The 13,582-nt window shown below is 47.6% G+C and overlaps 1 protein-coding gene across 2 annotated transcripts in view; it reads left to right on the top strand.

Moving 5' to 3' along the window:
- Positions 1-13,582, top strand: part of ROCK1 (Rho associated coiled-coil containing protein kinase 1) — a 321,787-nt gene that overhangs the window by 146,491 nt on the left and 161,714 nt on the right. For both annotated transcript variants that reach the window (XR_014225300.1, XM_082258424.1), the window contains exon 4: positions 6,442-6,579. Coding sequence is in view for 1 of the 2 variants with exons in the window: in XM_082258424.1 (XP_082114550.1) it covers positions 6,442-6,579 (138 nt within the window). In the remaining variant the exon portion in view is untranslated. The remainder of the gene's footprint in view (positions 1-6,441; positions 6,580-13,582) is intronic.

Genomic DNA, 13,582 nt, shown 5'->3' with positions numbered 1-13,582 from the left:
TCCTGAGTTCTCAGATAGTGAGGATAATTCCTCTACTCCTGTAGCAGCGCATGCATTGTTTGTGTCTGAGTGTGAGACTTTAAAAATGGAGGACGCAGCTGAAGCTGCTGCGGAGGCACCCGGTTCCCTTTTTGCACTCACCAGCCATCTAGAGCGGTGAAGGTGTTTCCGTTTCCTGCCTATTTTGACAGATTTGTTGCAAAAGAGTGGGAACGCCCAAAACGTGGTCACTAAGCGATTCACCATGAGGTGCCCCTTTGAAGAGTCCTTCCTTAAAGCAGAGTTCCGGACAATTTTGCAACTTTAGTGATTCCTGGAGTGCTCTCTATGCTGATCAACAATTGGGCATTTTTCAATTTTTTTCGGGGGTCTCTTACCCTTTTTTTTTTTTTTTTTTTAGGGCATTTTTGATTGTACTTCCTCGTTCTCCCCCCTCTGTGACCACGTCCACCGACATCACTTCCACCTTTGCATTGCATTCTGGGAGCTGTTTGTCATCACTCCCAGGAGGCTGGAATCAGTAAGAACTTCCAGGACACAGCCAATTGCACTGCGGCTTCAGATGCCCACATCCAAGATGGCTGCGCCCAGAGAGTTTTTAAAAGTAAGATTTTGACTAAAATCCAATACTGTACACCTTGTAAGTATGAGATTAGCGTTTCTGTAAAGGGCAATGGATTAGTATTATAGGGGTATTTTTAGTTAAAAAAAGGTATTTGAGGCCCGAAATCCGCTTTAAGAAGTTGACTGTTCCACCGGTGGTGGATTCCCCAGTTTCCATGTTGACTAAGGCAACCATGATTCTGGTAGAAGAATCACCGGCTTTTAAGGATCCCGCTGACAAATGCGGAGGCTGTGGTCCGCAATATGTTCACTGCGGCTGGCTCGGCGCTCAGACCGGTCTTCACCATTGCCCTGGTGTCACAAACTCAGACTGAGTGGGCTAATCTTTTACGCCGTGACTAGCTTCCCCCTGCCTTTGCTGAGCTGGCAGACCAGTTGGTCCAGGGGCTGCAATTTATCTGTGATGCCTCTTTGAATGCAGCTCCCCTGCTTTCTATACTGTGTTTCGGCAGTGGTCCTTAGGCGTGTTTTGTGTCTCAAATGTTCTTCTGCAGACCAGACCTCCTGAAAAAGTCTTAACTGACCTTCCTTTTCAAGGGGATCGCCTGGTTGTAGTTAACCTGGATGACATCATTAAGAATCTCACAGGGAGGAGGAGCAGCTTGCTTCCGCAGGGTCGTAAGGATAAGAAACCTTGTCGCAGACGTGGTCCGTCCTTTTCGGCTCCCAGGATGTTTTTTTGTCCCTCGGTCAGCTGACAAGGGTTCAAAGCTTTTCAAGACCTCTTAGGAGAGGATCCAAGCGACCTAGGTCTGGCTCTTTCTGCATGAAGGTGCATCCTCATCCGTCCCTGGACAGATTGCGACCCCCCCCCTTTGCTTCAAGGGGTGATTGTTCTGGTTCCAACTCTAAGAACATTTTCAGGGGTTTTATTCAAACCTGTTCACGGTCCCGAAGAAAGAAGGTGATGTGCGCCCAATTCTGGATCTCAAGGCTCTGAACTGCTTTGTGTGGGTACAGAAGTTCAGAATGGAGTCTCTTCGCACGGTGGTGACATCCCTGCATCAGGGGGATGTCCTTGCCTCTATCAAAATCAAGGACGCTTAGTTACAATTCCAATATGTCTGTCTCCAACGATTCCCTCCGGTTTGCTGTGGGAGAGAAGCATTATCCGTTTGTGCCATTACCCTTTGATCTCGCTTCTGCTCCTTGTTTCGGCCGCCAGTTTGGTTGAGGGCAGCCTGTCTGACTCCATGTGAGGGCAGCAACCATTTTTTTTTTTTTTTTGCTGTATTTGGAGCTGGTTCCAGTGCCATCTTGGATGTGGGCAGCCGCCTAGTGAGGGCGGCGGCCATTTCTCGTTGTGCTTTTTTCCCCCATTGACTTATATTGGCATCCATTTTTGTGTGGCTCAGGGCATATTCAGCCTCTAGTGGATGATGTCACTTTTTTCATCCATCTTCAGTTCTTGCAGGAGTGAGCGGTTTCACTTTCGTATGTCTCTGTCATTTGGGGGTTTTAAATGCCTTTTGGATGTTTTTTTTTTGCAGAAACCACTGTTCCCTCAGATATTCTATCAATGTAAAGGGGAACTCCGGCAGCAGTTGCGGGATCGCGGTGCGGACTGCGATCTCGCCGATTTTCAAAGGCCTGTGTCCCATTTTTTGTATTACTGCCGAAATGGGTCCTAGGTTAACCATTTCCCCCCTGATCTATTTTTTGCACTTCTGGAACATGCGGAGCACCTTTCCGCAGCACCTTTACCTGCAGCCATTGCTAAATTATGTCAGTGTACTGTTTTCCCCGCCACATTTATTTGGTTGCGGGCTCCCCCCCATACCTGTGTTCGCTTCTGTGCTAGTTTCACGGATGCGTAATGGGTCAAGGTGCTTATACAAAATTTGGTGGCGGAGTCGATCTCTCCGACTCCTATTGCCCTGATGGAACGAATGGCCCGAGCCATGGTGTTCCTGTGTCGCGGCCCTGGCCGAGGCTCCTCTGGTTGCAAGGTTATCCGCGGTAGGGGTCGCCCTCCACCGCATGGCTTGGGTTGAAGAGCTGGTTAGCAGACCATGCCTCCAAACAGATTGTGTATGATATCCTTTACTTGGGGGAACTTCTTCTTGGGAACCCCTTGGTTGGGGTTGTCAAGGGTCTCACGGGGTATGAGTACCCTCCTGCCCCGAACCGCACAGGGTTAATCACCCTGCGTGCGGCTGGGCCCTTCCTTCAAGGCTTATCAGGGGTCCTTTTGTGCCTCAGGGGCGCAGGACGAAGGAAAGTCCTTCAAGGCCTCCGGCGGTGACTAGTGGTCCTGGTCTGATGAGCCCACTACCGGTCACTCCGGTGCTGCGGCCCAGTCTTCTTCTGCCTGACGGGACACCCTCACCCGTTTCCGAGGTGGGGGGACTTCTGTGTCTTTTTCAGGAACCCGGGCTGTCCCAAATTCAGGACTAGGAGGTTCACAAACTGATTCGTTCAGTGTACAAGATCGAGTTTCGATCTCGCCCCGCAGACAGGTTCTTTCCATGAAATCTCTGGCTGTCTCCTGATCATTTCACGGATCTCAAGGAGGCAGTGCAAGATCTTCTTGCTCACAGCGTTCTAGTCCTGGTTCCTCAGCGGGGCAGGTTTTGCGGTTTCTAATCAATCCTCTTCAAGGTACCCAGGAAAGGGTGCAAGGTGCATCCGATTCTGGACCTATAATCTCTGCACTGCTCTGTCCGGGTGCAGAAGTTCCGGATGGAATCCATCTGGTCGGTGGTGGCAGGGAGATTTCCTAGCCTCCATAGACCTTCAGGCTGCATATCTGCACGTCCCTATCTACGAAGGTCATTGCTTCGCAGTGGCAGAGGAGCACTTTCAATTTGTGGCGTTACCCTTTGGTCTAGCTTCGGCTCCCATGGTCTTTACCAAGGTTTTGGCCCCCGGTGCTGGCTACGCTGCGCAAGAGGGGGGATTACGGTCCTGGGTTATCTGGATGACCTCCTTTTGAGGGCGAGCTTGTGTGCCACTGTTGAGCGATCTGACAGTCACGGTTCCATTGCTCTGGGAGTTCAGGTGGACCATCGATTTCCAGAAGTCGGTTCTGATCCCGTCAGTCCGCCTGAGTTACCTGGGCATGGTCTTGGACTCCGTTCGGGAGAAATACTTTTGCCTGCTGGACAAACTTCGGACTTTACAGGTCAAGATCAGGTCCCTCAGGGACAACGATCTCTCCTCCCTACGGGCCTGCATGTGGTCCCTGGGGCTGATGGTTTCGGCTTTCGAGGCGATCCCGTTTGCTTAGTTTCACATGAGAACTCTGCAAGCAGAGATTCTTGACGAGTGGAACAAGGATCCTCAGTCAGTGGACAGGAGGATATGTTTCAGCCGTCTCACGAGGTCGGGGCTTTCGTGGTGGCTCCTGTCCCCCGCTGGGCACCCTGTGGTCCCAGGACACGTGGTTGGCAGAGAGGTATCTTCCTTACCAATAAATGTCCTGGAGCTCAAGGCGATCAGACTCTGCTCCATTGGACAACACGGTTACACGGTCGTCTAGTACGTGTTCAAACAGACAATGCCACGGCTGTGGCGTAGATCAATCACCAAGGGGGCACCAAAAGTGCCCGGGCGGCCAAGGAAGTGGCCGAGATCCTGTCTTGGGCCGAGGTGCACGTTTCAGCTATCTCTGCTGTTCACATTCCTGCAGTGGAGGACTGGCAGGCAGACTATCTGAGTCGTCAGTCCTTGGTTCAGGGGGAATGGTCCCTGCATCCAGAGGTGTTTCGCTTCCTGTGTGCCCGGTGGGGGACTCCGGATGTGGATCTGTTCACGTCCCGTCTCACCAAGCAGATGGGAAGGTTCGTGGCTAGGGCCCAAAAACCTCTTGCGGATGCCCTGGCACCGGTATCGGCTGATTTCTGCCTTCCCTCAGATTCAACTGTTGTCCAGGTTCCTCCGCAGGTTGGCGTTGGAACGGGTGCAGGTTATTCTGGTAGCTCCAGACTGGCCTTGACTGTTTTTGTACACGGACCTCATACAGACAGTCGACGAGCCTCCCTGGCGATTGCCTCTTAGTGAAGATCTGTTGTTTTAAGGGCCGATCTTCCATCTTGCTTTACGGCCTCTGGCTTTCACGGCGTGGCTGTTGAAAGCCAGGTGTTGAGAGACAGAGATCTCTCTGATTCGGTCATTTCTACCTTGCTGAGAGCTCGGAAGGCTATCTCTAGGAATATTTACTATCGTACCTGGAAGGCGTACATTGCCTGGTGTGAGTCGCAAGGGTTTCCTCCTCGCTCCTTTTCGGTGGCGAGGATTTTGCTGCTCTTGCAGGTGTGGAACAGCGTTTGGCGCTGGGCACGATCAAAGGTCAGTTGTCGGCCTTAGCCATTTTCTTCCAGCGTCCCTTGGCGACTACTTCCTTGATTTGCACCTTTATTCAAGGGGTGCGTCATCTGGTTCCCACGCAGAGGGCTTCTTTCCCTCTGTGGGACCTGAATTTGGTCTTGTCTGTTTTGCTACTGACTCCCTTTGAGACCATCAAAGAAATAGCTCTGCCTGTATTGTCCCGGAAAGTGGCCTTTCTGGTGGCTATCACCTCTGCTCGCTGAGTGTCTTAGTTGGCGGCTCTGTCTTGCCGATTCGCCTTATATGGTTGTTCATAGGGGTAAAGTGGTCCTGCGACCTAATCAGTCTTTTCTACCCAAGGTGGTGTCAGATTCCACCTCAACAGGGATACTGTATTTCCTTTGCTATGTGCGAAGCCCAAGCTTCCCAAGGACTTTGCCTTTCAAATAATTTGATGGGGTCTGGCATTCAGGGTTTACCTGTTGGCCACGGAGTCTTTTAGGAAGTCTGATCCCTGTTGGTCCTTCCTCGGAAAGACCTCGGAAAGGTTTGGCTGCTCCGCTGCAAACGTTTCCAGATGGATCAGACAGACTATTGTTCAGCCCTATTCACTAAAGGATCAGGTGCCTCCTTTCCCTGGGAGGGCACATTTTAATAGAGCTTTGAGTGCCTCTTGGGCGTTTTGCAATCAGGCCTCTGTGGCTCAGGTGTGCTGGGCCGCGACCTGGTCGGCTGTGCACGCTTACACAAATTTCTATAGGATTGACTTGACGGCATCCTTGGATGCTTCCTTTGGCTGCAAAGTTTTGAGCGTTGTGTTTTTTGTTGGAGACATGTTTTTTTCTCTTTGTGGTGTGAATTTTGCTCTGGGGTTAGCTCGTGTTGAGCTTCTGTTCCCATATTGGCTCAGTTTTCTCTGGCCTTGTTGCCATTGGTTGCGGCTTTTCCCACCCCTCACACCTGCACTGCTTTGGGACATCCCAATAGTGAAGAACATATGAAAGGGCTGCGACTGTCAGAATTTTTTGTAAGAACTTACCGTAAAATTCTTTTCTCTGAGTCCTCTGACAGTCGCAGCCCCCACCCCTCGATTTTGGGGTTCGTTGTCTTCCTGTACTGCTTGCTACGAAACTGAAGAGCAGCACTGAATGGCTGAGGGTAATGTCGAGAGGGACAGCCCCCTAAAGGTGTGTCTTTAACTCCTTTTTTTTTTTTTATCAAGTTTTCCCTACTTAGCCTGCTCCCGCCAGTGAAGAATATATGGAAGAGCTGCAACTGTCAGGACTCGGAGAAAAGAATTTAACGGTAAGTTCTTACATAAATTCTATTTTTTATGCCTAGTGTCCTACTCCTGTAGGGGGCAGTAAAACCCAATGGTCAAGAATATCCAGAGCTGTGTCAGTCAATGAACATCAGAGAAATTGATTTTACATTAAGTCAAAAATCCAATTTTTTCTTAGACATCCCTTCCTATGAGTTATATATTTTACAAGTTGATCTAGAAGAGTTGTTTTTGTTGTGTGTGACCTCCTGTTTTTATCTAACAAGGTAAGGCATAAATCATCAAGAAAGGTGTATGCAATGAAGCTCCTAAGCAAGCTGGAAATGATAAAGCGATCAGACTCTGCGTTCTTCTGGGAAGAGCGAGACATTATGGCATTTGCCAACAGCCCATGGGTTGTGCAGGTATGTTGGAGTGGTAAGCCATTGTGGCCAAACAGAATAATGACTTTTTAAATCAAGCTGTTTATATAACTGTATTTTGCAAATAGTTCTGGACATTGTTTTAAAAGAGAAACTCCAGGCTAAAGGTACAATAAATCTATGATTTGTGCATACTTTCCCAAAAACATTTGGACTCTAAAAAAGTTGGAAAAGCCCCTCTGTATGCTTGCAGCAAGGTGCAAGGGGGGCACCCTTCCCGCTTCCCTCGTGCGATCACTGAGATAGAGAATAAAACCAGTGGTGGTGGTTTACCATAGAGTGGGCCGTAGACCTGATGGTCCCCGGCCATCTCAATGCCCTCAGAGGCTGGCAGCGACGCCATGACTTCACTTTTTGCGCTGGCAGATGTAAACATTGTAGTTTTTTTGTCTGGAAAGCCTAAGATCAATTTTTTTTTTTTTTTACCTCAAGCTTTCCAGCATAGAGGAGAAATGTGGGGACTTATATACCCGAGATCTCTCTGTAAATAGGACCTGTCATGCCCTATTCCTGTTAAAAGTGATGTGTAAAATAAAGATAAAATAAAATTTTTCTTTTTTAAAAGCCCCCATCCCCTCGTGCTCGTACGCAGAAGCGAATGCATACCTAGGTCATGCAATAATTCTAGCACCAGAACCTCCTCTAATTCTAAGCTGGTAACCTGTAAAAAAAATTTAAGCATAGTCTATGGAGATTTTGTTATCATAGTTTGTCACCATTTCGCAACCATGCACAATTTTAAAGCGTTGCGTGTTAGGCATTTAGTTACTTGGTGTAACATCGTCTTTCCTATTATAGAAAAAATTTGGGGTAAATATGGTGGGGTTTTTTTTTTTTAATATGTGTGTTTTTACAAAAGGCGTTGAAAATTTGCTGCGTGTGTCAAACAAATTGCAAAGACCGCCATTTTATTCCCTAGGGTCTCTACATATAGATATATATTTGGGGGTTCTGAGAAATTTTTTTTTCTCCTCTCACCTTCCAGGACGGCAAAGGCATGAGAGATGAGAGGCTCCACCCTACAGGAAACTCAATCAGTTCACAGCTGTTAAAAGGCCCCACTCTTCCCCTTGTCCCTCAGTTTGATTGTGTTTCTCCCACAGCGAAACATTTTTTTTTTTTTTTTTTTTCTCTGAGCTGAAGACTGTGTTGGATGGTTCACCTGTGAGGCAGGCTCATGAACGCCGGTGAAGGCCACACTCTACCTGCACACCTTCTAGGCTTCTCACAGGTCGCCCCAAGGTACAGGCAGTCGGTCACTGTAGTGGTCCCTCCAAAGCCTGTGGCCTGCTGTTCAGCAGGGGTCTCCTCCGGTCCTTCTGTCCATTCAGTTGGAGTTCGCATGCAGCCGGAATGACAAAAAAACGCCGGAAAGCGTGCACCAAGCCTTGATTTGAAACTGGAACTTACGTTTTGTGCAGGAAAGGCAGAGCATGCGCAGCGCCACCCGGAAGAAGGAAGCGAGTACGGAGGAGAAGCTGGACCCGCATGGGGGGGCAGTAAGGCAGACTCTCCAGCCAGAAGGAGCCGGGAAGCTGCCAAAGAAATGAAACCTGCCGCAACCCATTTCATGGAGAAGGAGGAAGTAAGGTTGGTTCAGGTGGCAACAGGCAAAATCAGATCGAAGCCCAGTAAGTGCTGTTTTCTTTTCCGATTGGGGCTGGTACCAGTGTTAGGTTTAGTCTCTGATAGCTCCCATGCTCTCCCTCAGCGGGGCCTGTAGCCAAGTTACTATGGGGCAGGAAGAGTGATCTCTTTGTTATCGCCTCTTATCTTGCAGAATCCCCAGGTGGAACCCAGAAGTCCTCTGATAAAGTACTCCCTCTATCCGCTAGCACTAGCTCCTCTAAAAAGTGTGGTAATTGCGGGCAGAGACTACCCAGGTCTCGCACCAAGCCCTTTTGTTATAGGTGTATTAACAAACTGGCTGGTAAGGAGGCCTCAGGGTTGATGAATGATTTCCGTAAGTCTATCCAGTCCTTCCGCTTCTCTGTAGATTTCCCCTAGGTAACCGAACCGGGTGAGCTAACCCCTAAAGAGGGCCCTTCTTAGGAGAGTTCACTTTCCAAGGCAGGCCCATCTGCTTTTCTTTTCTTCTTTTTTTTTTTTTATTCTTTATTGTAGCAAAGTCACATAAGTACAAGGAAGTTTCAAACCATTAACAAAGTGTGTGTCAAACATAACAAATTTATCTCAGTTACAATTTACACAGAATATTACAAAAGGATTACAGAGCTTCCAGATCAGATCATTTGAATAAAACTTTGCACATCAGTTTTATCAATTTCTTGTTTTTTATTGCTTGTATTATAATTTTTGTTCTCTTCTGTTTCCATAAACTATAAGCTTTTAATAGATCGTAAACATTAGCACCTGGGTATCGAGCGTCCAGGGCTATAGTAAGTTGCAATCTCACGAGAAGATAAAAGAAAATATAATTAGTGTCCCTCTTCTAGAAAAGGGGGGGGGGGTGAGGGGGTGGGATAAAAGAAAGGTGGAGATAGCGAGAAAAGACAAGGGGGGGGGGGAGTAGGGTGTGCAGGTAGTACGGGCCCAAGGGCCCCCCAATATATCCTTTGTGTCAAGGTCTCCCATGACTCCATAAGTTTATGATCCTGCCACCTCACGCAGGTAGTCGTCGTATATGAAGTAGTGCCAAGGCCCCCATTTGTCACTAAATTGTTCTTCTGTGTTATGGATCATAGCAGTTCTTCCATGCAGTGTTTTTGCTTAATTTTGGAGTACCACAGTGCTTAAGTTGGCGGATGGGTTTGCCTCCATAGTGAGGGTATACATGCCTTGGCTGCATTAAGCAGTTGCAAAGTTAGTGATTTTTTTTTTTTATACTTCTGGAGGGGTCTCTGTTAGGTGGAGCAGGCAAGCTGCTGGATTACCTTTTTAAATCTACTGCCATCAATTGTTTAATAGTGTCTGTCACTTCCCCCCCGGAAAGATCCCACAGTGGGGCAGGACCAAATGGTGTGGAGCATGGTTCCCACCTCTGACCCACAACTCCTGTATCTATCCGGGATAGAATCATCTATTTTATGGAGTATATAAGGATAGGATTCTATATCCCACTTCCTGGTACCATCTGCTTTTCTGCCTGGTTTGCAGGGTTTCCTCCCTGCTCAAGCAAGGGAAGAGGAAGACCTAGGGAATGCAGACAGTCAGGCTAAGTCTCAGAAAATTAGTTTGGTCTGGAAAATCTAGAGGGACTCCTTAAAGCTGTTTATGCTACAGAAGAAATCCCAGAACCCCCCAAGGAAACCTCGGCACAAGATAAGATGGATGTATAAAGGCTTGGTTAAAAACCAATCCAAGGTATTGCCTGTTAACCAATCCTTGAAAGATTTAATTCTTCAAGAATGGCAGTTTCCTGAAAGAGGTCTGGTTGGACTAAAGACCTGGAAAAGGAGAAGATGAAAAAATTCCTAAAAAGTCCAAAATTGACGCCTCCCTGTCTAAGTGACCAAGAGGTCTGACCTCTCCTTTGAGGACACAGGGAATATCAGAGATGTCATGGACCATAAGTCTGAATCTCTGTTAAAGCCTGGGATGCTAACTCATCCACTATGGCTCCAGCACTGGCTGCAACCTGCGTTGCTAGGAATGCAGATTTCTGGATAGAAAGGCTTACAAAGCACCTTTAATAAGTCCCAAGACCTGCTGGATTCCCTTTCAGTTATAGGGAAAGCTGTCACTTTCTTGACCAATGCAGCAGTTGAGTCAGTGATAGCCTCAGGTAAAACCAGAGCTCTCATTAATTCTGCTAGGAGAGCCATTTGGTTTAAAGCTTGGGAAAGCGACTTTACTTCAAAAGTAAAGCTCTGTGGGCTACCTTTTGAAGGATCCTTACTGTTTGGTTCAACCCTGGATGAAGTATTGTCCAAATTTTTTCGTGGCTCCCAGGGGCAAAGTCAACGGAAAGCCAAAAAAGAACCCAATAGAAAGTGGGGCTTTGGTAGAGGTAGGCAAAGGAATAACTTGCTCTTCCCCTCTCCAGGCTCAAGTGCCAAAGATAAGTGACGCCAGAGTCATTTCATATCCCAATGGGAGGAAATTTCAGTCAGTCCATACATTTATCACCTCATTCAGGAAGGCTACCACCTAGAATTTTCATCCAAACCCCCACTAGAAGTGACTGTAACTCATCCTCCAAAGGATGTACTAAAAAGAAGAGCCCTTTTTTATGGGATTTAAGAACTGGCAGAACAACTAGTGATAGTTCCTGTGCCAGGAAACCAGCTTTACCAAGGCTTTTACTTTCACGTGTTCATAGTACCCAAACCCTCGGGAAAATACCGCCTTATCATAAACCTCAGAAACTTAAACAAGTTCCTAGAGTACAAGAAGTTTTCGATGGCAGGTATTTATACATTCCGCAAAAACCTATTGAAAGAGATGTTTATGACTACTCTGGATCTCAGGGATGATGCATACCTGCATTTTCCAATTCATCCCGAACACCAAGCCTTTCTGAGATTTGCAGTGGTCACTGAGGAAGGAACTACACTTTGGCAGTTCAGAGCATTCCCCTTTGGTCTAGCAGCCAGTCCAAGGATTTTTACCAAAATCCTGGCAGAGGCGGTGGCCTATCTTCAACTCCAGGGAAAAGCTTTGATTCCTTACATGGACGATCTACTGATTTTTGGTTCATCGGTGGACCAAGTGAGATCCGACACCCAGAGGGTGTTGACAGTCCTACAGATGCTAGGCTGGTTGATCAGCATAGAAAAGTCTTCCCTGTAGCCTGCCCAGGTTCAGACCTATTTAGGGTACCGGATAGACTCACGGGTACAAAGTCTTTTCCTTCCAGGGGAAAAGGTGGAGAAGGTAGTCTGTTCAGTAAAAAGGTTGGTGGTCACTGCCCTCGTGTTCCGGGAGAGAGATCCTGAGAGTTCTGGGGCTCATGTCAGCCAGCAGTAGCTTGAGTGCAGCTACACTCGAGACCTTCAATTCTTCCATCTTTCCTCCTGGGACAAAAAGATCGAGTCCTTGGACGAAAAAGGTAATCCTCACAGCTCAGGTAAAAACCTCCCTGGAGCGGTGGTCAATTTCAAGCAATTTAGAAAAGGGCAGATCTTGGGATGAGTGGAGCCCTCTGAAGGTCACCACAGACGCAAGCACCTGGGGGAAGCTCATCTAGAGAAAGCCCAGGGCATCTGGGATAAGGAAGTAGCCCAGGCCTCCTCCAACTTCAGAGAACTCAAAGCAGTGGGCGAAGCCCTAAAAGCCTTCAAAAGTTCAATTTCAGGCATGGAAATCCAGGTCTGCTCTGACAGTGCTACAACAGTAGTTTACCTGAATCACCAAGGAGGTACCAGGTCCCAGACCACTGTTGGTACTAGCCCAGGAAATCCTAGGCTGTGCTGAAGGAAGAGTGATTTCCCTGTCCGCCATTCATATAAAAGAGGAAAGCAACTGGGAAGCAGATTTCCTCAGTCGCCATCCAATAAGACACGGAGAATGGGAGCTAAATCCCAATGTATTTCAGACACTAGTCCAAAAATTTGGATGCCCAGAAGTAGACCTATTTGCCAGCCTACAAAACAGAAAGGTAAAGAGATTGTTTTCCCTTTCAGGGGAAAGAAGAATGCTGGATGCTCTGGCCCAAACATGGCAGTTCGAGTTAGCCTATGCCTTTCCCCCACTAACTCTTATACCTCAAAGTTTTACAGAAGCTCAGTCATTCCCCGGGCCTTTGGCTCCTTCTGATTGCGCCTTGGTGGCCAAGAAGGGCATGGTTTGCGACCCTGAAAGCGTTATCAGTAGCACCTCCTTGGAAGCTTCCGAACCTCCCAGACCCGCTATTGCATGGACCAGTTTGGCACCCCAGGCCGGAGTTCTTCCAGTTGATGGCCTGGTTAGTGAGTGCCTGATCCTTAAATTAAAGGGCTGCTCAGACAGGGTGATACACACTCCTGTGCAGGAAACCACTAACGAGGAAAATATACTTACGTTTAGAAAACTTTTTGTACTTGGCATAGGCAGAAGCAAAGTCCCCATAATCTTGAATTTCCTACAAGATGGGGTAGAGAAGGGTGTGGCAGTTAACACCCTTCGGGTACAAATAGCAGCTCTCTGTTTTTCTAGACGCAAGACCTGCAAAAGAACCTTTAGTTAAAAGATTTTTGATGGCCAGCCATAGAGCTACCCCTGTCACTAGAAACAGGTTCCCTCCTTGGGACCTGACTAGGTTTCTAGAGGTGTTATCTAGAAGCTCTTTTGAATCTATAGAAGAGGTTCCCTTTAAGTTTTTTTGTCCCTAAAACTAGCCTTCCTCTTGGCTGTTACAACAGCCAGAAGGGTAGGGGACTTGCAAGGTCTTTGAATTAAAGAACCATTTATGTTGATCTTCCCAGATAGGAATTATTCTCAGACCAGATGCTCTATATCTGCCCAAAGTAGCATCTTGCTTTAACAGGAAGCAGGAAATAATGTTACCATCCTTTTGTGATAATCCTAGAAATGAAAAAGAAATACAATTTCATTGTTTAAGATGTGAGGAGATGCTTCCTCACTTATTTACAGAGGACCAGAGAGTTTAGGAAATCTATTCACCTTTTGATCCTCTGATGGACCAAGAAAAGGGCTGCAGGCGTCAAAACTTTGTCTCCAGGTGGATTAGGCAATCCATTACCATGTCTTATGAGGTTTCAGGTGTTCTTGTGCCAGCAAAAGCCGAAAGCACACTCAACAAGAGCACTGGCAACTTCCTGGGCCGAAAAAGCAGGAGCTTCCTGGGATTGGATTTGCAGTCCTGCCATGACACTTTTCTAAAGCACTACCGAGTGGAGGTGTTGTCTCAGCAAGACCCAGCCTTTGGCTGAAAGGTACTACAGGCAGTGGTCCCACCCTAAGGTAGCCCTGTGGTTATTTTATTATACTCTCACGTTTGCTGTCCTGGAGGGTGAGGGGAGAAAACCGTCCGTTAGACTTACCGGTAACGGTGTTTCTACGAACCTTCCAGGGCGGCAGGCCT

The sequence above is a fragment of the Pelophylax lessonae genome, assembly GCF_965119305.1.
Source record: "Pelophylax lessonae genome assembly, chromosome: 5".
Classification (NCBI taxonomy): Eukaryota; Metazoa; Chordata; class Amphibia; order Anura; family Ranidae; genus Pelophylax; species Pelophylax lessonae.
Note: the sequence above shows the minus strand (reverse complement) of the source record. Positions and strands in the feature narration are given on the sequence as shown.